The sequence below is a fragment of the Molothrus ater genome, chromosome 15 (genome assembly GCF_012460135.2).
Source record: "Molothrus ater isolate BHLD 08-10-18 breed brown headed cowbird chromosome 15, BPBGC_Mater_1.1, whole genome shotgun sequence".
In the NCBI taxonomy this organism is placed as follows: Eukaryota; Metazoa; Chordata; class Aves; order Passeriformes; family Icteridae; genus Molothrus; species Molothrus ater.
The window spans coordinates 876,979-902,474 of record NC_050492.2 but is presented as its reverse complement, the minus strand read 5'-3'; the positions used below and the strand labels follow the sequence as shown (position 1 = coordinate 902,474).

At 44.3% G+C, this 25,496-nt stretch overlaps 1 protein-coding gene across 3 annotated transcripts in view; it reads left to right on the top strand.

The window, feature by feature from the left end:
• Nucleotides 1-25,496, top strand: part of FBXW11 (F-box and WD repeat domain containing 11) — a 57,368-nt gene that overhangs the window by 19,851 nt on the left and 12,021 nt on the right. For all 3 annotated transcript variants that reach the window (XM_036391525.2, XM_036391524.2, XM_036391526.2), the window contains 4 exons: nt 13,395-13,457; nt 14,482-14,707; nt 17,877-18,063; nt 19,393-19,483. In XM_036391525.2, the coding sequence (XP_036247418.1) occupies nt 13,395-13,457; nt 14,482-14,707; nt 17,877-18,063; nt 19,393-19,483 (567 nt within the window). The remainder of the gene's footprint in view (nt 1-13,394; nt 13,458-14,481; nt 14,708-17,876; nt 18,064-19,392; nt 19,484-25,496) is intronic.

Here is a 25,496-nt window from a genome sequence, read left to right as displayed (position 1 = left end):
ATATTTCTGCTTGTTCCCTGTGTTTAAACAGACTTTTCAGAGACACAGAGCTTTCAAACCAAGGCCAGCAGTGTAGAAGCAATTAAAACTACCCATGATGGGTCTGGGGGCAGTGTGGCAGGGGGATGGCCTGGATTCCCCAGTCCTTCATCTGAGGTAAAAATGACCAGTTTTCCCTCTGGTAATCAGCAGTGGTGCTTTCCAGTGTGGTTCCTTCTGGCTGGAGTCTCCTCTCAGTGAAAAGTAACAGCAGTTTGGGGTTTGTTTTCAGCAGTTTCTTGTAATAACTTTTCTTTTTTAGTTCTCAGTGTGGGTGTTACAGATTTTGAGGCCTGATCCAACAGCTCAGTTTGGTGGCAGTTGCACATCCTGCAGGCATTTGCAAAGGGTAGCATTGCATTTTATTCCCCCTGGTGCTTCAGTGCTTGGCCAGCCTTGTCATCTCCACCATATCCCAGCCTGTTTCCTTTGGAGAGCCTAAACTGGGATGAGCATTCTGGATGCAGTCTGGGCATCCCTTCCAGTCACAGCAGCTTCTTGTGGTGCTTCCAGGTGGTGTGGCCAGCCATGCCTTGGTGCTGGATCCAGATACCTCTGCCCAGGAGGATGGGGAAATGTGAAGTGCAGGGATTACTTTTTCAAGTGTGATTTATTCTCCAAAGGGAAGGGTTCTCATAAGCAGTTCTCTGGTGTCCTTCATGTATCTGAGTGCTTTGGGCTTTATGACTTCAGTTTTTAACTGAGCCTGTTCATTCTTAGGGGCAAGAAGGGACCTTCTCTGTCTTGGGTCAGTTCCTAGTGTTTGTTTGGAAATGGAAGTGAGTTGTTATTTACTGGAGTGGGTCCCAGGACTGAGCTCTGAGCCAGAGCTTTGCTTTCCTCAGCTGAGGAGCAGAAATGTGTCCTTGATGTGTGAGAACCAGCAAAATGAAGTAAATATCTGTGAGTTTTGATTCCTGATTTGCCTGGGGCATGACGTGCATCTGTCACTTGGAGCTGGCTGTGGCTCCTGCTGAGGATTCCAGCTGTATTCCCTGTGATCAGCAAGAGGGGGTGAGGATTCCAGCTGTATTCCCTGTGATCAGCAAGAAGTGTTGAGGATTCCAGCTGTATTCCCTGTGATCAGCAAGAAGGGTTGAGGATTCCAGCTGTATTCCCTGTGATCAGCAAGAGGGGGTGAGGATTCCAGCTGTATTCCCTGTGATCAGCAAGAGGGGGGAGCAGCCTGTGAAACCTCATGGCAGGTTGGGATCACCTGTGGTGGCCTCCCCTGGCTGGCACCATTTGGGTGCTGCCAAGCACTGACCTTTCTGCTTGTGGGGAAAGAGTTTTGCTGCTACAAACAATCTGATACACACGAGTGCTTTTTTTGGACTTTGTTGTTTTCAGTGGTTTTTGGAGAGCACTAAAGGTCATACACTTCATCCCCAAGCTGCCAAGTGTGCTCAAACAGAAGAGTGACCCCTTTCAGGAGCCTGCTCCTCTTGGTGGGGAGTTCTCTCATTGTGGTCTTCTCTTCAGAAGCTGCCAGTATTCAGAAGTCAGTAATTGACTTAATCACTGATCTTCATGAGCCAGATGAGGTGGGAGTGGTGAAATGAGTCCCTCTGACATACATCACTGCAGAAGGGACTTCTGAACACAGCAAAAGTGATGGGAGCTTAGAGATCCAGTCCTTACTCCTTTGGGTGACTTGCTGGCCTGCCTTTTTTGTTGGTGTTTCTCTCCTGTTCCATTCAGAGATCCCAGTCTGTCCACTCCACACTGGATAGGATATGTCCCTGTGGAGGCAGGTTCTCCATGGTGAATTCATGGATCACCACAAGGTACTGGATCGTGCCCTGGCAAATCCAGTGCCCGTTGCTCAGAGCTACAACAACGAGTGCAATATCAGACATTAATTGTGTCCCTCAGAAAGCACAACACAGTCCCACTAAGCCTGAGAGATTTCACAAGTGGTGGGCAGGAGCTGTTATTGCTGATGGCTCTGCTGAAGTGTCTGCAGAAGGGATGCTGTTAGCCACAGCCTTGTGTTGGTGCTTTCTCAGCCTCATGTGGAAGAGAGGATTTTTTCTTTCTCTGATCCTGTTAAGGTGGAAAGAAATGTGTTAGGAAACGTGTCTTGCTCCCTGCCTGCCTTCTGGCAGTGCCATGCTCGTGCTGGGAGGGATGGGGGAGGGAAATCTGCCCAAGGAGAGGAGGAGATGCAAGGCAGTCTGTTCTGGGTGTGTGTGTGACAGTCCTCTTCCTTGCAGGTCTTGTCTGTTTCCCGCAGAGGAATTTTCTAGGAAGCAGAAATGTATAATCAAAGATTTCCTACCAAGGCTGAAATATGGCATTTGTGCAGTGTCTTTGCACTGCAGACTCCTCATCAGACCCCCCTGGCAGGAGGGTGGGTCCCTTGCTCAGGAGAATTCAGCAGCTGTGAGTACCAGTGTTGATGGTTTTGCTGATACTGATGGTGCCACTCTGAGTCTCCATCAGAAGGACACTTATCCTCTCCAAGTGACAGACTCCTGGGTGCTTAGCACACTGCCCATTCCCAGCTTTCCCTGAGCCTCTGCGATTTGCATCTGATGAGATGTTCTGTGGGCCTTCAAGACTCACATTTAAGAGTCTTTACATAGGTGGTTGGTTTCTTATGGCAGGAGAATCCAAATACATAGGGAGGCATCAATACAATACAAGGGAGGCATCCGAGTCAAGGGTAGCACAGCTGGCTGTAGACACAGCAGGGGATTGAGCAAATTGTACCAATCCCCATCTGGCAGGCCTGGAGGAAGTGCTACAGCAGAGAAAGAAGGAACTATAAAGTGAGCTCTTTACTCCTCTGTGTAATATTTCTGTGGCAAAATGGTCCTGTTTGCAAAGCCTCACTGCAGAAAGATTTGGCTTTGTGGTGCAGGATGGTCTTCCACTGTTCCCAAGTGGATTTTGGGATTGCTGAGAAGTTTGAGGTAAAGCTGTTGCCCTCGAAGAGCAATGCTGTGTGTTGTCCTGAAGTATCTGTGAAATCCTCTTACAGCCTTGCTGAGTTACCCTTCCCAAAGACCCTTCAGACTGTGGGTCTGCCCCAGGAAGCAGAGCTGGGACTCCTGGGGCTGTCCCTGGGTTCAGAAGCGAGGGCCTGCAGCTTTCCTTCCTCTGCCATCCTGGCCAGGCCCTGGGGAAGGGATTCTGCTGACACTGCCACGGGCACAGGGCTGTTCTTGGGGTGCACAAGGTGTCAGCTGGTCCTGGCTTTGGTTTGCCCTGTGCCACAGCTCTGCCATCTCTCTCACACAAGAAGCTGTGCTGTGACACCAGGCACTGATGATGTGGTGTGGATTGAAAATAATCTTCCCAATCCAGGAACCTGAGACCTGGGGCAACTGTTCCTGCTGTTCTCAAATCCTCTTCTCTTGAGTCCCACAGTGAGGTGCTTTTGTATTCATCAACTGGATCTTGAAGTTGTAGAGAGAGAAGGGGTGCTGACTTTCCAGGTCAGGAACATTTACCATCCATTATATAAATCATGTGAAATCTAAATTATGCAATTGCACATGCCTTTGAAAAGCCAGATAAAATCAGCACTCAAGTGCAGTGTCTGACTATCCCCAGGCAAGGCTGGGTGGATATATTTAAAAAGTATTTTGAGTATTTTTTTACAATTTGTATTACTGAAGGCCTTTTCATTTAGCTGCAGTTAGGCTGCAGCCCTCATGGATATAAGATTTTCTCCACGTTCTGGATTGCTTGGATATCAGCAGTTCCAAACCCGCACTGAACTTGTGCATAAATGAAAGCTTGTGTTTCAGGCAATTAGTGAGTGATTAGAATTTCCTGAGGAGTTGTGAAGATTGATCCATTTCTGTGGGCTGCCAAGTCTGGAATACACTGCTCTACATCTCTGGAGGAAACAACTGAACTTCCAACAGGACAGGATTCTTCCTTGGGGTAGCTCACTGGTTCTTGGCTGTAGTTGTGTTGAATTTTCATTGTGGTGGCTGCTTTTTTTCTGTATTTCTTTTGTGTGCAAATACCATCTATTTTGTAAAAGATGAATAGTCGAGGTTTACTGCAGGTTTAGTATTTCAGACTGTCCAGTGGCTTTGAGTAACCTTTGTGTAATTTTCAGTGTAAAAGTTTGTGTAGAAGCCTGTTCAAAACCTGCTTAAAGTTTTGCAGTGTCTGAGGCCTTTGAGTGTCCCCTCCCTCTCACAGCTCTTCAAACCCCTCGTGCTGAGGGTTGTGCTTTGGGCTGACAATTTGAGGTAACTCCCTTTAGTTTGATATGGAAACAGCAGGAGAGATCTGAATCTAAATTCCCTCTGGGAAACCAGGAATAATCTTTCAAGTATTTTAACTTTGCACCAGGCAGCCGAGTTGCAAATGTGTAGTTAATCTTAACAGAGGCTAATTTATTTTTGGTGAATTTGAACTGATCTAATTGCTAGCTTAGCTTGAAATTTGCTTCCCAGATGTTACTTATCCTACCTTGAATATGGAATACTGTTAACCTTTATCAATTCTGTGGGGCAGAGTGCTGTCTTCTGCCTTGTTTACCCATGAATGTGGCCCATAGAGAAAAACGTCCAACTTCTGGAGCTTTTGGAATTTGATTTTGCCTTGCCATGGTGTGGAGGTGTCCATACAGGCCCTGGGTTTTGGGAAGGATGCTCCATGGGAATGGCAGAGCTTGTAGGAGGGGATGGGCAGGTTCTGGGCTGTGAACAGCAGTGCTGATGGAGCAGTTGGTGTTGCAGGGATGCATCAGCTGCCTCTGGAGTGTCTTGGCTGCTCCTGGAGCCCTGGAATTCAGCTGCTGTTCTGTGCTCAACCCTCAGTCAGATGTGCTAATCTGAGCAGTCAGCAGTCAAATGCAACTTTAAATAGTTTGTTTTCCTTTTACAAGTCCTGTAAATGATGAGATGAGTGGATCTGAAGAGGTCTCTCTGCATCTGCTCTAAAAGGAAGAAAAGTGATGATAATCTTAAAGCCAGTATTTTCCCTTCAAGTTTTCTTTCTTGGATGCTTTTCTATTACAGGAAATAAAAGCTAAATCACTTTTTTACTAGACATTGAGACAGTTTCTAAGGTAGTAAATATGACTTCATGTTTTCATTATATATATAAAAAAAATCCCAAAAGCTTGACATACCTAATCCTCCTAACTGTCTAACAAAATCCAGTTATTTAGAGTGGCTTTTGATACAGTTACAGGTGCAGATGTTCTGAACAAGTGTGTAATATGGTGTAGTCAAAGCTTTGAAAACTTAAGCTCTGCTTTTCCTTCAGAACTTTCAGTGAGTTTGCTGTATAAGGGACATGGTTTGAAGTTTGCCCTGAGTTTTAAAAGTACAGAGGAAAAACGGTCCTGCTTTGGGATGGATTAAGAGTGAAAGTGCAGATTCTGCCTAAATAAGTTTATGTGAATAGATAAGTTTATGTAATAGATGAACCATTAATGCCAAACTACTGCTAATAATTGTAGCTGAGAACTTGTGGTAACTTCTTTATTTAAAAATATCAATTGAAAAAGCAAATCAATACCTTCCTCCTGACATCTATGTACCTTCCTACAGCCCCTTTGTCAGGGCCATGTTTCTGGTTTAAACATTTTACTTTTAAGCAAAAGTTATTCACAGGCAGAAAGGATTTGTCTTTAGAAGTATTTGGCCTGTAGGGCAGTGAAAGTTAATTGTGGGATGTTTTAGGCAAGTGACTGCAAGTGTTATCAGTGATATCAGTGATAAGCTTGATGACTGCTTTGATACACATTTGAGTATTGAGATTTGCTGCTCTGCCAGGAATGGATTGGGATTCCTGCACACATCAGTGTCTGCCAAGGAAAGCTGAGGGACTGGACAGTGAAAGGAATGAACTGAGACACCTGGAAAACAAACACCACTCTAAGCTGAAGGTGGAATTAAAGCTCCTGTTGGGCTGGGCAGGGGTGGGAAAATGAATCCAGTTTTCCTCTAGGTGAGCCTCAGGTGAGGCTTTGCAGGGAGCCTTGATGGCTCCTCTTATTGCTGGCTGCTCTTGTGCAAGCTGGGAGATGATGATGATTATTATTGATTGAAAATTTCCCCCTGGCAGCACAAGCTGAGCTTGTGGGCACCTTAATCCCCAGCCCTGGCTGAAGTGCCAGCTGTTTTTGCCATTTCTCCTGCCTCAGTGGTACTCTCTGTCTGAGGGGCAGGTGGACAGACAGTGGTTTTTCTGTGTTTGGGCTCTGGTTTCCATCCAGCACGAGGGTTTGCACCATGTGCAGTTTTGCAGGCCGTGCTTTGGTGCTGGAGTGGTGCAGGGATGAGTCATCAAATTGCTACAATTACACAATTCCCTGCTCATTGTCCTTGTAAATACAACGTGGTTTTATAGGATGGGCGCAGGCAGGTTTGGGTTACTGACTCTTACTCCAGACACTCAGAACATTACATGAGAGTTTAGGGTGTCTTTGAAACAGTCCTTGCAAGGAAGGTGTTGTTCATGTGATCCTGCAGTACCTGTTGAGGTAAGGCTGTCCTTAAGACCTAACCAGTTACTGCATATTTAAAACCCAACCAAACCAAATCAAACCCCCACTGGATGTCTCTTGGGATTGCAGTAATTACATTGTTTTTCTGGTGACATCAGCCTGCTGTGTGGAAATGGAGGCATGCTGGAAAATAGCTCTGAACTTGGACAGAAGTGCAATTGTTTTGTTTCTTATGACAACCTATCCTGAACTAAGTCAGTTGGTGAATATTTTTGATGTAAATCTTTCTGAGAACGTGTAATACGTTATTTCAGAAGTTGGAAAAGCCCCAGAGTGGTTTTCTTGCTACAGTTCTCCATCGTCTGTGGCCCTTCACAGGCTGGGATAAGGATTAAACCCTGCCCTGCCAGGCAGGCTCAGGCTGCAGTTTGGGCACACAGCTGCCTGTAAAAGGATGTGCCATCACCAAAGGCTCACTGGTGCAGTTGGAGTCCTTGCTGAGTGTTTCATGGAACTGGATCAGAAAAGTGATCCTGAGCTGCTGAGCATTTTCATGTGTAATTTCCGTTTCAAAACAAGTGACTCTGGGTACTGCCCCCACTGACCTGACTTCTGAGGGCCACCAGGGTGATCAGAGGGGGGATGGAACACTTCTCCCATGAGGAAAGGCTGAGGAAATTGGGATTGTTCAGCCTGGAGAAGGGAAGGCTCCAAGGAGATCTAATTCTGGCCTTCCAGGAGCTGAAGGGAGAACTGACTAGGAACATGGAGAGAGATTATTTACATGAGTTTATTAGTTTCGTGTGAAGTCAGATATACTGAATACTCAGAGATACACAGTTTTATGTGTTTTATAAAATATATATATAATATACACACACACACACAAGATCAGCGAGTTAATTTGTAATGAGTTTAGGGTGAGGATTGATACTCTCAAAAGAAAGTTAACATAGTGGTACTAATTGCCAGTCATCAAAGCATTGGTGATTAAGCAGCATGATCTGCTTAGTGACTGCTTGTGGTCTTTGGAACCTGCAGAAATTACTGTTCTGGAACATGTAGGTGAGGAATGGCTTGAGGTTTTCCCTCTTTGAGCAGGGGTAAGAGCAAGCAATTCTAGTTTTGGGAAACTTGTTGCTCTGGCCAAAACCTCCTGCAGAGCAAACCCTTGAGAGGTGTCAAACCAGGGTATGGAAGTGCATTAGGTATCTCCTAAAAACTTACCATCTGTAACTTGTCGTCAAACTTTAGTTTGTAGCAGCTTGAAACACAAACTGGGGAACTGTGGTGCTGAATTCAGCATGTCTTCCTTTTAACTTTTTGGTGGTTAGTCAAAGGCCAAATAAAAATTGATGCCCTATTTTCAGTTACGAGGGTTTTTTTCTAATTTTGCCTTCAGCTGTTGGCTCTTGGTAGACTCTTTAAGTATTTTAAGTATATTTTTGTCTGAACTTCCAGCAATAGCTGCACTAAAATTAAACCTGGCAACTGGGAGAGCAGCAAGCTAGGTAAGAATTGAAGCATGTTCAGCCTAATTCGTGCAGATCCCCAGTGCTTACATAAATAGTTTAGTTTAAGCTGAAACAAGCAATTACTAATGCAGATATCAAATATAGACCTGGCTATGGTCAGCAGTGTAAACCTTCATGTTTGGTGGACAACCAACTGTCCCTGGGGGCCAAGGAGGCCAATGGAACTTGGGGACATCAGGATTTTTGCATTTCTCAGCAGACAGATCTTGAGGAGGGTGAGAAGGGAGAGATTTGGTCGTTGCTGTGAGAGAGGTTCATTCCCTTGTTGTGCAGTCTAGGTTAGGGGTTCTCCAACTTAATTTCGTATTTGTGCTCCAGAACATTTTTACTAAGAGCCTCTCCATAGTTAGAAGAGGAAAATCCCCTTTTATCCCTGATCAAATATGAAGATGTTGTTAATAAACTTTGTTTAGCAGGTTCCTGGGTTAGCAAATGCTGCCCATTTCTCCCCATGGAGATGCTCATTCCGTTTGGAAATGCTCTGAAGCGTTTGGCAGTTTCTGGCTCTATTAAAAGCAGGAAGCCATGAGGGGCATGTGCTCATCACTTTTAGCTGGTGCAGATGGCAGCCCAGCTTCCTCCCTTGCTGCTGGCTCCAGCTGTCCCAGAGGATGGCAGATTCCTCACTTGCCCTGGGAGATGCGTGCTGGGACCTCCAGCAGTCCCTGTGTGGCAGAGCTGGGTTCAGGAGGGGATTGAAGCTCCAGTGCTGTGTACTCCACCTGCAGAGTTTGAGGTATCCAAGTATGTATTTGTTATTTTGTGTTGGTTCTTCAGCTTCTTCAAAGTCAGATGTGGTTTGTTAAAGGACATCAGAACCTGTTTAGCTGAATTGTTTTAATTGGTTTTGCTTATTTTGTAACTTTAACTGAAATTTCCTGGTGGTTTTTTCCAGAGAGTGGGAATCTTGTGAAAAGTTAGACTGTTGAAGACTTAGCTGGGTCTTTAATCTTTAACTGAGATGGGAATTACTGGTGTAGTTTCAAGGGCAGTGAGACACAGAAGTTCTTACTTCCTTTCCCTTTGATTAAAGCTCAAATATAAGACTCTCTTCTTTTTTTCAGGGCAGCACAGCTGTTGTCTTGTTTTGTCCATCCATCCTCTGTATCCTGTGAATCCTTTCTTTGTTAGGGAAAGCTTTATTATCATCAGAGAAACTTAGCAGTGTTGTGAGCCTTGCTCAGTGCTGAAACTCGGTGTGTCCTGCCCCAGTTCCCAGGATTTCCTGCTATCACTTCCATAATTGCTCTCCCGATACTGGAGCTCACAGTGGCTGCAGAACAAAGCTGCACCTGGCTGTTCTCCTGCCCAGGCAATTAAGTGACTCAAGGCACTCCCAACTCCTGGAGCCCAGTGCAACCCAGGCTAAGAGCAGCCTGCTGGAAATCTGGAGCAGCCTCCCCAGGTTTGATGGATTTCTGCTGGAAAAGGTGCAGCTTTTCCTGCTCCTTCTGAGGGAGGGGAGCCTTGCAGTGCCACTCACCTGCAGGAAAACACGGAGTGCTTTTGCCCCTCACAACCTCAGATCTGTGGAACTGCTGTACTTGAGACATCAGTTGCTGCCTGGTATCCAAGGATCTGAATTGAAGCTGTGATTTATGGAGTTTTAGAATACCTACAATATCTTTGCCTTTGGGGATCGTTCATGGTTCTTTGTATTTCGGAAGCTTTTCGTGATCTCCAAAAGGAATTAGCTTGATGTAATCAGGCTTGTCAGAACCTCTTTCTCTCCAAGTAACTTGTGAACCTGGTTTTGCCACAGTTTTCTGCACCCCATAGAAATCCCATAAACTTGAGGTATTGTGGAGCAGAAAGACTAAGGAAAGCCTGAAGTTTCTGTGGGACTAAGCAAGGAATGTGGGATACAAATCTCCAGGAAATGAGCTTTTAAACTTGCCCAGCTTGTGGAGCAATGTGTGAATTTTACTGCCATTTCTGGTTACAGTCAGTGGAAATAGAGGCTGGGGCTTTGCTCAGTGTAACTCAATTCAGTTGGGTTTCAACAACTGTGAGGCAGCAACAAAACATCCCAGCTTGGACCCATTGTTATCTCTTGGCTGTCGCTGCTGTTCCCAGTAGGGATGGAGAGCACTTACTCCAGGCTGACTAATTAAGGAATGACAGCTGGTTGGAAATAATCATTCTACTTTTGCAAGAGCCATGAGCAACTTCACAAGAATTCCTGGAAGAAATGAACCTATAAACAAGATGAATTGACAATATTTAGAAGCTCTTGCCCTGTGAGAAGCTGCAAGGCTCTTGTGGGGGTCAGAATCACGCCTGGAGAATGTCTGCAGGGGCAGCTCAGCCTTGCTGGGATACTGGGATGAGATGTCAGTGCTTCCGTCAGGCCTTGGAGTTGTTCAGCAGCAGAGCTGGGGGAATTGGGGTGAATTCCGTGGTGATGCCACTTCAAAGCCACCTGGGAAACCGGCTGTATGTGGAGATGGGTGGGGTGAGCAGAGGTGCTGCTGAGGGGAGGGAAGAGCTACACTTGGAGATGCCTATCAGTGTTCTTGCACAAGGGCTGGAGCCCAGGAGCCAGGACTGGTGACACCATCTGTCAGGAATTCTGAAATCCTTCTTCTACCAAGTGCTGGGAATGGACAGGACAGATCAGAGCTGTCTAATTGCTTCTTCCAGCCAACAGGGCAGGATCCACCCATCACCTCCTGGTCTCCAATTAGTAGGCTTAAGTGTTGGAGAGAGAGATTGGAGTATGAATTGGGATGTGTGTGATGGGGGGAATGACCCCAAAATGAAGCGCTTTAAGAGAGAAGCAGAGCGAGTTTATTAGAAAGAGACAATATAATAGGGAAAACAAAATATGTATTTGGGAGCAGAAAGGGAAAGGATGAAGGATTTAAAAGCTCTAAAATACAGTAAGAAAGTGTGGAATGAGTCAGGGTGGGAAAAGAGTAGATGTAGTAGTAGATGCCATTAAATGAATGCAGCTGTCAACTTCCTGGTGAAATATCTGATTACCATGTTCATTTCCAGCCTAAAAATCAAGCTGTGTTATCTGCCCCCACAGTCATGGCTCAGATGGTGACAGGACATGAGAGTGTCTCTGGACAGCAGTGCATTTGGAGTCCCTATCCCTGGAGGTGTCCAGGGAACACCTGGAGGTGGCACTCCGTGCCACTCAATGGTCCTTGTGGTCTTTCCAGCCTTAATGATTCTGTGGTCCTGTGAGATTCCAAGGCTGTAGCCTCTCCCCACAGCCTGCTGCCCAGGTCTTTCCCTGGGCATCAGTGGAGCCACAGTAGAATTGAGTAGGGGCACAGCACAGAGGGAAAATCACTTTTCAATCTGCTGGTGTGGAAATCTGATGGTTTTGGTGACATTTGTGTCCCTGCAGTCTGTGTCACAGTGCTGCTGTGCTGTAGTTCTATTGGATGTTCACAGAATGACATCATGTTTAGGAGGCAGTTCTTAGTCTCCATCCCTGGGAAAGCTAGCAAAGATCTCAGATATTTTCTGATAAAGGGAGAAATGCAATGGCAGAGACCCACCATAGCCTGCCGAAGGAAAGTTAGGGCATAGATGGATAAAATGTGGGATTTCTGCTGAATTTGCTAACCCAAGCCACCTGTTTGATATTCTCAGTGTTCTTGTTTGTAGCTCCCAGGATCCATGGGTTTATTTAGCCTTCAGCTGCCAAAGGACATGAGATGTTCCTTACTCGTTTAAGGACACACTAATTGGATGCACAGTTAACAACATATAATCACACTAATGAGTGTTTTTACATATTCATATTGAAATAAAATAAAATCAAAGACACCCTCCATAGCTCCCTGGTGGCACGTTTGCTTTCCAGAATGGTGTAACTGGTGTGGGCTGGCAAGGTCCCAGTCAGTGAGGTGCTGCTGTGTGTTCCCTCCTGGGGAGGAGCAACCCTTGCACTGGTTTGTGCCCCAGTGAGAGGGGCTGGTTAGGACTTGTAAATAACTGGGATGGCCCTGCCAAGACTGTGGCTTCAAAAACCAGGAAAGGTGTGGCTGTCTGTTCTGTGGGTGTCCAGAAACACTAAAATCCATGTTTTTGTAGAGGCACCCCAAACATCTCCTGCCTTTATTCCTTCCTGGATTCCCCTCCAGCCACCTCCTGGGCTTGTACATGTCACTGCCATGTGTGTCATGACCAGGCAGTTGAGTCTTTCCATCACCTGTGGGCACAGTTTTTATCCTGTCATCCAGAGCCCATGTGCCACGTGTTTTCCACACCTTCAGAGAGGGCTCAGGGTAGGCTTGAGCCAAGGCAGCTGGGCAGGGGAGGGAGCGTTGCTGTAGGCAGGACACTGCTCATTTGCCAGATTCTCTCAGTTTGTGCAGCACATCCTTATGGAGGAAAGAGGAGGAGATGAATGCTTTTGAGATGGAATTGTGTTTTGAGTGGGGGTGGATGTAGTTTCTAAGGAGTTATCCATAATCCAAGATGGTAGGAGTAAGGGAATTATTTGACTTACTTCATTGTATGTTTTACCTGAGCGCCTTGTTCCTGTTGAGACAGAAGGGAAGAAGGCTGAAATAATTACAGGTGTTTGAGGACACTCAGTTTGTCCTGGTAACCCTCTGCCAGTCCCATGGGGATGGGGAGGGCAGGGCTGGGGGAAGCTGGAACTGCCCGGGAATGAGGGACTTGGGGGCAGGGAGGAGGAGGTGGTGGGTGTGCCATGGACAGCAAAAGGGAGCAGCTCATCAACAACGGGCAGAAAAGACACAACTACTTTGGGAGACAGGTGAGCTCAGAGAAACATTTGCAGCTGCAGGTTTGTAGAAATGCTTCCATCTTTTATTGGTGAAGGAAAGGGAGGAAAGCAATAGTAAGGATCAATTCTGATGTGGGGAGAGCATGCAATAAAGGCAGGGGTGACTGCCAAGGGTTGTAGACACAGCCTGGGCAGTGAATTGCAGAGATGTTCTGCAGAGAATGATCACTATTCCTAGACCTGGGAAAAAAGCATATTCTGTTGCATGTAAGTAGTGTATAGTGATTTTTTTTTTTTTTTTTGCCTAGCTGTATGCAATTTAACTTTGGCAGAAAGTGCTGGTTGAATACATTGACAGGTTTAATTGCTTTGGCTTGAGTAGGATGAAAGTGAATTTATTTCCCAGTGAGAAAAGCGTTGAAAGGCTGCATGAAAACCTGTCAAAGGAAATTGAAGCGGGGTTGGGGAGTTATCTTTACAGTAAATGGAATTGATAAACATGTCAGTTAAAAGGGGAATTTATTTATAATACTCAGGTTTTGTGGCCAGAAGTCTTTGAGAATTCCATTCACTGGGAAAATGAATTTTATTTATTCAATTGATTAGCTTTTTCGTAATGCTTGTAGAGCAAGAAATTGTCACAGAGTAAAAAGCTGAAGTAATATTTGTTCTTTTTTTCCAGAACACGTCAGTAATGGAGGATCAGAATGAAGATGAGTCTCCAAAGAAAAATACCTTGTGGCAGGTAGGACTAACATGGATGTAGAAGGAGAGGTGCCAGGATTTTATATGTTCCTGCTTTTGAGAAATGGCCAAATCTTGGGTCTGCATAATCATCCTTGGATGTCGTTGGCTGTATCCTCCTAAAATTAGCTCAGCCTTCAAGTGAAGGATGATGCCAGTGGATAATCCTCAAGAAATTATCATTTTTGCTCAGATTCTGTGGTTTGTGCTGACCTTGGAAGGACAATGCTCTGTCAAAGCATCCTTGGGAATAAAGTTAATTTATATTTCTGAGCATGTGACTGTGTTGTTTAGAATGAGAAGTTCAACATGGCAAGGACTCACAACCTGTTTGCTTTGAAGAAGTTTGGGAAGATTTTGGAGCTGCCAATTGCTCCCCAGCAGCCCCTTGGCTCCTGAGGGGCTCAGAGGAGCTGGCATCACTCTGAGCTGTGCTCAGTAATTAGCAGTGGCTCCTGCTGGGGTGTTCTGGGCCATCCTGATGTGGAGCTGAAGCTCCTGGGATTTTAATGAGGTGTTCATGTACATGTCCCAAACATTGACAGGAGCAAAAACAAACCAAGCCCTTGATTCTCAGTTTTTATTTGAGGACAACCAGTGCAACACTGACATGAGGGTCTTGAATTCTTATTTTAACCGCCAGAATCTGAGCAGAACATTTGTGGAGACAAACTGCAATGTGCCTAGAAAGCACTGCTTTGAGCTGGGAAAGGTAGTTCTAAAAACAACTACATCCGTGGGGTTTAAGTGGTAAGAGATGTAAGGGAGGAATTCAAGATTTTCAGTGTAAGTAATAATTTTGGGAGCAAAGGCTATGAAAGACTTTAAAAAGTCTTTGAAATTCATCTGATGTAACTCATTTCTTGAAGAATGTGTTTTAAAATTTAGTTTTGATTATTTCTTTGCATCTTCTTACATGTTCTTCCTTGAGAGAGATTTTATTAAGCTGTTCCTATAGCTTATATATAAATCTCAATATTTAAATATACACTAACATATAAATAATGTTCCTTTTCCAACCCCAGATAAGTAATGGAACTTCATCTGTGATTGTCTCAAGAAAAAGACCATCGGAAGGAAATTACGAAAAGGAAAAAGACTTGTGTATAAAATATTTTGACCAGTGGTCTGAATCAGATCAAGTGGAATTTGTGGAACACCTCATTTCCCGGATGTGTCACTATCAGCATGGACATATTAACTCCTACCTGAAGCCCATGTTACAGCGGGACTTCATCACTGCGCTGCCAGGTAAACGCAGGGCACAGAGCAGGGACTGCTCTGGGCTGTGCAGCCCCTTGGGGACATCTCTGCATTCCCATTGTCCCTTAGAGAGCCAGCGCTGCTTCCTGCTGCAGAGAGGGGCAGCAGGGTGCTGAATCCCTTCTGTGATTAATTGGGTTGGCCACTGGATGCCAGTGTTGTTCCACGTTAAAATAGTCGGACTGGTGTAGCCCAAAGGATTTGTGCTGGAACTGGAACTGAGTTGTCACAAAAGTTGTGTATCTGCAAGCTTTGGTCTGAACTCTTTTTTCATACAGAAACTGCTACTGCAGAGGCATTTTAGTTTAGGAATTCTTACATTTTAGTGTTGTTCTGAGTTTCTGCTTAGATGAGTGCATCTAGTTTGTCTACTCTTGTTGCTGACCCGAGAGCAAAAACACTTGTGGATTTTTACTGTGTTGCCCAGCCCTGACTCCTCCTTTCAGTTACTCACAACCTCTTCTGACACCCACAAGTGTCAGCCTGTGTGGATATGTTCAGATATGAAATCTGTTTTTACACTTGCTCAGTGATTTTTTTCACAAAAGCACAGAGCAGCAATAGTGGATATACAGAATCTCTAGGTTGTAATCTGGTAAAGGCGTGGTTTTCTCAATAAGTTTTTGGAAGAAATTGTATCTCTGGATTCTTGCTGCTAGGGGCAGTAATTCATATGATTCTTGGAAAGGGAAAAGTGTGGACATTGTTTGCAGAGTGGGAAATCAGCCTGGGTAAGTGGTCAGTGTGTTCTGTGTGCCCCTGGCAGCCCACTGGCACAGCTTCACCCTGCAGTGTGTGAGCAGTCTGTGGGGTTATCCCAGGAATGCCAGGACAGTTCTGAACACTGAGGGTGGAAGAGGCCATGCAAAGCCTAAAAGCTAAATCCTGAAACTGCAAATCAGCTGCTCCTCCTAGGACTGACTCTCCAGACCCTTCATGTGCAAGTTTGATCTTCAATTAAAATTCTGTTTTGTTTGCTTTTATACCTCAGGGCTGATAGAGAATTATACAGATCTTTCATTTTATATATTTCTGCCTAAGAAAATGTTGGGAGCTTTGTAAGGTGACACTTGTTTACACCACATTTGTATATACCAAAATACATCTTTACAACTTCTGTTGCTTGTCCCCAATGTAAATACTGGGAATTGTTCCCATGTTCAGCCTTCCTTGAAGGTGCTGTGGCGTGCGAAGAACATCTGTCTGAATTTACCCAGGAACTTAATCCCAGCTGGTTGAAATCAATCCTGTGTTGGGCTGCAGTCACATTAAAGGAGAGCTGGAGTACCACTCTCAGGCACATGGAGGGATTTTTGGGGTCATTCTGTGCAGGGCCAGGAGTTGGAGTTGATGATCCTTGTGGGTCCCTTCCAATTCAGGATATTCAATGATGCCTTTTTAATAGATGGCTTTGCTTGTCTTGAAGTCAGATTCTTTTGTTGTAAATAGGAGTAGTTTTTGCTCTCTGTCCTGACCAATTTTACACCTGTGAGACTGTAGGAAAAATGGAAGAAGAGTTAGATGGAATTGTTTTCAGTGACAGAGTGGTAACTGGCGTGTTTCGTGATCTAAGTGACTGTTTTGTATCTAATGTTGATCACATTTAGAGAGTTGACAATCCCACATTTGGATTTCATTTTCACACAAAGTGATATTTATACACAGACCTTTGAAATCCCTGTGAATTTTAATTGTTTGAATTTATTATTGAAATTCAACCAAACCTTCAGCTGCTCCCTCTAATCAACAACAGCTCTTTTTCACCATTTTCTGTTAAACTGTAAAGACTCTGTAGAGTCATAAGGGATGGGTGTCATATTTTCCTTTGAAAAGTCTACCAATAGATGTCAAATTCATTTTACTTTAGAAAATGGAAAGGCTTTAGTACCTATTTCAGAAATTTTCTAAAACAAATCCCTGTCTTTTAATCTAAAATAGGGACATACAGCTATTTCAGGCCTTAATGTGTCTTAAACTTAGTCCTGCATGTTGTCTGATAGCAAATCTAGTCTGGAGATTTTTACTGCTAGCAGAAGTTCACAGGTTTAAATTGCTGCATCCAAAAGAGATGTCAACTGAAATATTTACCCTAATTAACGTAATAGGATCAGGTCCAAAGCACAGACACAAAGGACAGGGCCACTAGACATATGTTATAGTTACCTAAATTATGTAGAATAAATCAATAAATGAGTAAGACTCACATGTATTAGTTTCTGCTTTCTGCTGCTGTTCATTTTTATGAAGGCCATGTGAAATTCAGTGTGCAGTGGAGGACTGTATGAATATACTTTCTTCATGCTCTAAAAAAATAACAGTAGTTCCTTTGATTTGTCAGGACTATTTGAAGCCCAAAGTGGGCTGTCATGAGATAAAGTGGAAAATTAAAAAGGTCGTCATCTCCTGGTTTGAAAGATTTTTTTCATGCTTGGCCAAGGGGTGTATGTTACTCATGAAAATTGAGTTATTCAACATCTCAGGTTCAGGGAAATTTTGTGGAAAGCAAAATTGCAGGTCTTTGAAATAAGGAACAGACTTAGCAGTGACTTTTCCACAGGGAAGAATTTCTCTCCAGTATCCCATCAAAGCCTGCCCTCTGGCAGGGAAGCCATTCCCCCTGTCCTGGCCCTGCAGTTCCTGGTGAACTTTCCTGTAGCCCTTTCTGACACTGGCAGGGGCTCTGAGGTCCCCACACAACTTTCCCTTCTCCAGGCTAAACATTCTCAGCTCTCCCAGCCTGGTTCCAGGGGGAGCTGCTCTAAGTCCCTCTAGCAGCTCCAAGGCCTCCTCTGGACGTGCTCCAACAGTTCCATGTCCTTGTGTTGGGGACACCAGAGCTGTGATCCCTGCTCCAGGTGGGATTTCAGGAGATCAAGAGTGCAGGGGAGAATCCCCTCCCTGGGCCTGTCCATGCTGCTTTTGCTGCACCATTGTGCTGATTCTCCCTGCAGGGCAGAAGAATGGTCCAACAGGCAGGAAAGACCAAACCTTGGAGATATTTTGGTGCCTCTGTGTGCACTCACCTGTAGCTGGTGCCCCTACCAATGGCAGTGTTCTCACATTGCTGCCATGCCCCAAAGCTCTGGATTCTCAGTGTCTTGCAAAGCTGGTTTGGTTGTTTCTGTGCACTCACTGATTGCTCTTCATTTCTTTGTAGAGCAAGGCTTAGATCACATAGCAGAAAACATCCTTTCCTATCTCGATGCCAGATCCCTGTGTGCAGCAGAGCTGGTGTGTAAGGAGTGGCAGAGAGTGATCTCGGAGGGGATGCTGTGGAAGAAGCTCATTGAGAGGATGGTACGCACGGACCCGCTCTGGAAGGGGCTCTCCGAGAGGAGGGGCTGGTGAGTGCCTCACTCTGCTTGGTAATTGTTGAGGTGTTGGGGGTCCCAGGAGGAGGTGAGAGATGAGAATTGACTCCAAGTTCTTAGAAGGCTGATTTATTATTTTATGATATTCTATTCTGTTATATTAAAAGAAAATTATATACTAAAACTATACTAAAGAAAGAGAAAGGAGACATCAGAAGGCTAAAAAAGAATGATAATAAAAATCTGTGACAGACTCAGAGAGCCTGACACAGCTGGACTGGGATTGGTCATTAAGTTAAAACAATTCACATGGAACCAATCAGAGATGCACCTGTTGGTAAGCAACCTCCAAACCACATTCCAAGCAATCAGATAACTGTTCACATTTCATTTCTGAGGCTTCTCAGGAGAAAAATCCTGGGGAAGGGATTTTTCATAAAATATGACAGTAACACCTGAGCTCCCCTGCTGCTGCACGGCCTCCTGCACACATCCTCCCATGAGCTCTGCCCAAAAGGAAGGTTCCAGGAAATGGGTGTTGCTGAGCTCCTGATCTCTGCTGGGGCTGGAGGCCAAAGCTGTCAGCTCCCCTTTCTGCTCTGCCTTTGTCCCTGTCCTTTTGTGCTCCCATGTCTGACACCATTTTTTCTTGCTTGAGTCTGTGCAAATTTGGAATTTCTATATTGCGAGGAGAACTATCAGTTCCATCAGCTCACAAAAAACAGTGCCAGCACATTTGCAGGGCTTTTTCTCAAGTGAAGTATTGCCAATTGGACTTCTTCTGTTTGGTTTGGTTTTGGTGGGGCGTTTTTTGGGGATTTTTTTGGTGTGGTTTTTGTTTGTTTGTTTGTTTGTTTGTTGGGGGTTTTTTGGTTGGGTTTTTTTTTGTTGTTGTTTTTGTGGTTTTTTTTTTTGTTTTTTTTTTTTTTTTTTTGTTTGGTTGGTTTTTTTCTTAAAGTATAAAATAGTAGCTTGGGCTGCGGAAGCCTCTCAAAGGGGAAAACCCTTGTTTTCCTGTCCTTCCCAAGTTTCTGGAGAGCTGTTTCTGCTTCAGAAACCTGTTTCCCTGTGCTCTCTAGTGGTGTGCCTGAGCAAAGGCATGTACAGAGCAAGGGGATGGCACAAGGATGAAACCTTGTGGAGCAGGAAATCAGAACTGGAAAGCACTTTTTATCTTTTTAACCTTGGACATTCTAAATATTGGTCAAATTGCGAAGTCACAAGAGTTTAATAGTGATACTAAAAGTTCTCCCAAGTATTTCTGAGAATACGTGCTGAGGGTTTTGTTCTGGGCAGGCTTTGCATTCCTGTCAAGTTTGGATTCTTTGTGGTACATTGAAAACTGTTTCTCCTTCTTTCTAGGGATCAGTACCTGTTTAAAAACAGACCAACAGATGGGCCCCCAAATTCATTTTACAGGTCCTTATACCCAAAGATAATCCAGGATATAGAGGTAGGTGTTCTGATCTATCCTGTCTGCAGGACAGATAATGGTGCTGATTTTGGGGTTTCAGAGATGGTGAATGTTGGAGCAATGAATCTGTGTCACTGCTGCTCTTGGGATGATGTGAAAAACACCCACAGCAGGTGCATTGGTTTAGGTATTAACACTGCCTTTTTTGCATTTAAAGAGTTTTGGAAGTCTTCTGAGACTATGGATTTTAATAAAATAGCAGGTTTAGGACACACTACTCCAAGAAAATTCCCTGTATTGCTGAATGTTCAGTATATTGGTGATACACTCACTTAGAAGGTGATCTGACATTGATGCCTTAAACAGCAATTATTTAAAATGTAACTTATCACTTCTAAAGCAGTGACTGACTGTTGCAAATACAGCTTTGGTCCTCATAGGGGATTTTTCCTCTCTGCAGTGGTTTGCTGGGGAGATTCATCAGTGCTATGGTGATGAACCCACAGGGCCATCAGCAGTAAAGAAGCTTCAAATATAAAATTTTGCTTATCTTGTTTTGAGATTTACAGAGCTGGGCTTGCCTTGGTGGTTTTGAAATATTTCTGATAAATCAGGATCATCCCAGCTGTTCTGCCAGCAGGAGAAAATGTGTCTTGCTCTGTTTGCTGTACTCACCACAAAGCTCTGAAGTTACTCCACAGACTGTCATGGATTTATTTCAGGATGGGAAATTATTGGTCTGAAATTCATTAGCGAGGAAATGTGTTTTGATGTTGAAGACAGATGTGAACTAATGGAATCACTGTGTGGAATGACAAATGACAATTTGTGCTTCTTGGCACTCAGGAAACAAAATTATCCTCAGCTCTGAACCCAGCTGTAAAGTGGTTCTGCTGGAAGCCATAATGTATTTTCCAAATATCTTTTTATAAACCTTGCTACATTATTTATAGACATTTAAGGAACTCAGCATGAAATACACCTTAGGCAAAATATGACCAAACTTGATATTTACCTGTGAGCTGAATGATCACTTAGTTACAGGAGGGGAGATGTATTTCCCTGCAAGGAATGAGAGTGATGCTGCAATGATAAGAGGCCTGTGGGATTAAGAGCTTTTATTGTGGTATTTTCTTGCTTTCTGCACAATTCTGGCCTAGTTCTGTAAAGAAAATGGGCAAAAAGCAGCATGAAAATGTTTGCCTAGAACACTAAAACAGTTTGGCATTACTGTAACTCACACTTTTAATGTTATTCTTCTGAAACTCATTTGTATAAGTGGAACATTTGTGTAGGCACTGTTGTTATTAGAAATGGAAGGACTCCTTGAAGGTGTTCTGAGGGCTTTTGAATTATCCCAATCTACTCTTTAGTGTTTTGGTTCTTTAGTTGCTGTGGATTTGCTTTCCAGTGCACAGAAACAAAGCTCCTGAATTAAATACTTCTTGCTAGGGTGAAGCAAGTAGGAAAAAACCCAAACCCTTTGTGCTTTTCTCATCCCCAATACCAATAATAAATAGAAAAAATTGCCAGTATTTGAATAGCTGCGAGTGGGAAAAGAGTAGGGTTTAAAAATGTATTGTAGCAATGAGTGTTTCTGCCACAGCAGATTTTCCCCTGCTTGCCTATTCCCTCAAGCCCTCTGAAATATTCCTGTTTGCCAGGTCTCTGACCTGGAGTGGGGTTGGTGCTAATAGTCAAGGGCCCAATAATTCTTCCACTTCAAAAGTCTATTAGAATTTTTCAAATAAATCACCCTTTAAAGTACTTTTCACAAATTGCTTCCCTAAAGGGCTGTGAAAAGAAGCTTTCAACACTGTTTAAAATGTAGAGAGTGAGTACCAGTAACAACCAAACCTAGCTTTAAGATTAACTTTTTCCTCCTCTTCCTGTTTTTGTTGCTCTTCCACAGTTTTGTATTTCTCCATTCTTCCATGTTTCACAGCAATGTGTAGAAGCTCTTGAATAAGACTTTCTTCTTAGATGTCATGAAGAATTTTTTGTCTCTGAATACCAAAATGTTTTTTCTTCAAATATTTGCCTGGATCTTAAAGATCTTCCTGTTTCTGTCAGAGGGTCAGAGTTTAGGGAGCCATATTAGCATTTATAGAATTATATACCTGTTGTTAAAAACAAATCCAAAGGATGGGATTTTTTAATACAGTTAAATATATTTGATGTAGCACAAAAATGTTGTCATTTGGTATTTTACCACAAAGATTGACCAAATCCTGCTAGATTGTTTCCAAGGGTGAGAGTTAGGAATTTACTGCAGTTGGTGCTAAATTGGGTTGTGGGCAGAGATAAGCTCAAAGCAGAATGTACTCTCTGACTGTCAGAATTTGAAAAATAATCCCAAACCTGAATTAACAATTGGACAGAAAAATGAGGAATGATAAACAGCAAATTTGAATTCTTTCCCTTGGGCTCTACTTGCATTGTGGGTCAAAAGTTCGTGCAACCACAGAGTGGTGGGAGCTGAAGGTAACACAGGCAGGGGTTTGGCAGAGGGAGCTTCCCTTGCCTCTCCAGAAATGTGGTGGTGCCAGTGTCTGTTTACTTCATGCCAAACACATTTTAGGAACATAATGTCACTTCTAAAGTCATTTGATTTGAAAATAAGAGGACATTTAGAGATCAGAAACGAAATTCTTGGAAAGAGATGGTTATTCCCCACCTCCACTGTGAAACCAAATATTTAATTAGGTTTCATTTCACAAGAGGTGGCCCAGTCCCTCCAAACATCTCCAAGTCACACGTTGAACTGCCAGGGTTCTTTAGGAGCTTTTTTTAAAGGGAAAACCTTTTTTGATTTGAGGGTTTATCCTAGAAAACCAGACTTGGTGTGAGCCCCTGTTTGTGGAGAGCCCTGGCTGGCGTGGGGTCCCCATTCCCATGGGGCCCTGTCCTCGGGCACAGAGCCAGGCTGGGAGCTTTAATCCTGCCCACTCCAGAACCACAAGTCCCTGGAATGTTTCCATATTATTTGTGAAGCTTGGCCAACTATTGTGTTGTCCCCTCAGGATTAGCACAAGTATCTGTTTCTGGTGATGAGTTGAGAAGACTTTATTTCCTAAATGTTCTCCTTATCTTGAAGCGCATGGTGAGTGCCCTCAGTTCATTTCCATGGAGACTCAGATCCACCTAATTAAGATGAAAATAAAAATGTGGTTTATTCGAAGACTTTACAAAGATGTGGTGCCAGGCCATCAGATAAACACTCTGTGTTCTTCTGATTTCTGGAAAAGTTCAGGTTTTAGGACTGGAACATAAATTTTAAAGCCTTGGGACAATTTGAAAAGGGAAAGAAGTCAGTTCTTGCCCTAAGTCCCTGCCAGCACTGGGACTTGGTTGTTTATGAAGATTTCAGGGTATAATTTCTGAGGGAAATGGGTTTGTTTAGTACGGCTCTAATTATGATGCTGGAGAAATTTTATGTGCGTGTGTGGGGAGAATCTGGTCAGCATTAGATGCCTCGACATTTTTTCAGCCAGCCTTTGAAATCTCTATTCCACAGGCTCTTTCCAAAAAGCATTTCTTAAAAATGAAGCTGGCCAAGGAGAGGCGAGGCTTTGGAGCAGGAGGGACCAAGTTCTCGTGGTGCATGGCACAGATTGCAGCTCTCTCTTCTGAGCAGGGCAGAATTCCCCCTTCAGCTACCCTGGGCTGGGGCCCTGCCTTGGCTCCTTGGGTTCCCTTTGCCCCACAGCACTCCTGCTTTTGAACACAGAGGGGCTGGAGAGCAGCCCTGGAAGGGGACCTGGGGGTCGTTGCTTATCAGACCCTCTTAATTTGATCATGAATGAATTATTAAGTCTTCATCTACCCTGGTGACACAAGTTCATTTCTTTGTGCCTTCCCTCTGCCATGGCCAAGAGGGATTTTCCTTTTTCCCTTTGAGGAAAGCATGAGAAGAACAAAGGGTTGGATTTTCATGGCCTAATGCGTCAGGAGAGATCCCTACATTCGTAACAAATGTGGATGTTCCTTCTGCTTTTTCCTGCCCCACTTGTCCTGCAGGAGAATTGTGTATTCAGAGGGAACAGAAACTCCTTGGTTTATGGGATTAAGATAAACCCACTTACTCTGCAATAACATTCACAAGGATTAAAATGCAATTGTTAGCCAAGGAGCTGAACACAGTGTACATTATCCAATGGTAAAAAACCCCTGCTCCTAGTAGATTATCCTTAACACTTCCAATGTATAGTTAATGTTCCAGCTGTTAATGCAGATGAATTGCATTTTTTTCACTGTGCATCTTTGCACCAGAGAATGTATTCTGGCATGGTCAAGTCTTGGCTACACCTCTACATCTTGGACTATGTTCTGTTTGTACTTTTCTCACTAAATGCCTTTTTTTCATTCAAGCCATTTGTGCACCACTTGAGCTGCCAAATGACTCCTGCTGTGGCAAATGCTAGGTCTTTCCCTTGTATGTCCAGATTTTGTTGGTTGTGCAGCATTTGTGAGCTCCTCACTGCTGTTGCTCTGGTGAGCTTTTAGGAGAGTGTGAGAAGCTGTGGGTGTGAACTCAGAGACTGTTCTGCCTTTTACTGGGGAAACCGGAGTTCAGAGGCAGAGAAGATTTTTGAGGGCATCTGTAGAAAATGCAATAGTGGCTTTTGGATGTCTTGGTGTTGGTTTGGAACCATAAATACACAAATAAACTGTGGGATTCTTCAGCCCTGACTCTCTGGTGCTCGTAAGAGCCCATAGACACAGTGGTGTCATACCTGCTGTCCTCCCTGCTCAGTGTATCCAGTTAGGATCTCTCCTGGCAGGAGGGTGCAGATGAAGACTTTCACTCCCTGCACCATGGAGCAATGACCAGAAATTCCCTGTAGCAGAAGCTTTCATGTGGTTGGCAGTTCTTCATTAACCATGTTCCTCTCAGAGGGTCCTCCAGTTGCCCACCCACTCAGTCTGTTCAGTCATCCCAAATGTTATTTCTCTGGATGTGCACATCTGGTTTCACTCCACTGCCCAGGGAAGTGCTGCTGTACATTCTGTGTGTCATGGCTGCTTTCCCAGCATCCCAAGAATTAGGCAGCGTGAGGGGATTTTACAAGTTCTCCAAACACAGGCACTGTTTTCCCACAGTAGCCACACCACATAATGCCTATATGGAATGACATCTCCTCACAGAACTGAAATGTGCACTTGTATGTGCCTTACTGCCCTCACAGAGGTACACAAGACTTTAGTTTCCTTTTTCTGAAGCCAGCATTTTCTTATGGGGAGCAGCTGAAGTAGCTTCCTATAGTGAACCCATGTGAATTGAGCCAGCTCGTGTCCCCAGTGCCTGGTGAGCAAACTTCCACTGTGTGCTGCTCTGTCTGGGGAGCTGTGACCAGCAGAACACTGGAGGGTTCCCAGTGTGTTCTGCAGCTGTGGAAGTGCTCACAGATCCTTCACAGCTCTTCTGGCACACGCTTGGTGCAAGCTTAGTGCAGACCTTTCCGAGAGCAGGGCTTTGGGGAAGCTCTCCCTTAAGACTATTCAGAACTGAGTATCTGAACATAAATAGTTTCTAGAAGTATTTAAATTGGCTGACTGGGATCTCTGATGCCTTATCTCCTGTGCCTCCAGTGTTAGTATTACATATTTAAATCTGCTGCCTTCAGATCTATAATGATACTGGTTCCTGCTGCTGATGCCTGCAGTCCTCTCCTGTTTCTGAGGGTCAGAGGAGTTGATGAGCTGCAGTCATGCCCTCCTAGCCCAGATGAGATAAAGCTTGGGAGCTGCCTGTCCTTCCCCCCTCCCAGCCTGCATTGCATGCTGAGCAGGGAGATGAGCTGGGCTGACCTCCCCAGGGCAGTGCCAGCTTTGGGCCCAGTTCCCAGTGTGCCAATCAGCAGGGCACTGGCTGGCCAGGAAAGCTGATCCCAAACTCACACCCTCACTATCCTGATTTTGTTGGTTTTCCCACCAAACTGGAAGGGAATGAGGGGGCTGAGTGATCTGTCAGCTGCTCCTCTAGAAGCGTCTCTTCATATTTGTGATTTAGACAAAGTCCTGGGGCACATCAGGTTTGTATTAGGACTGG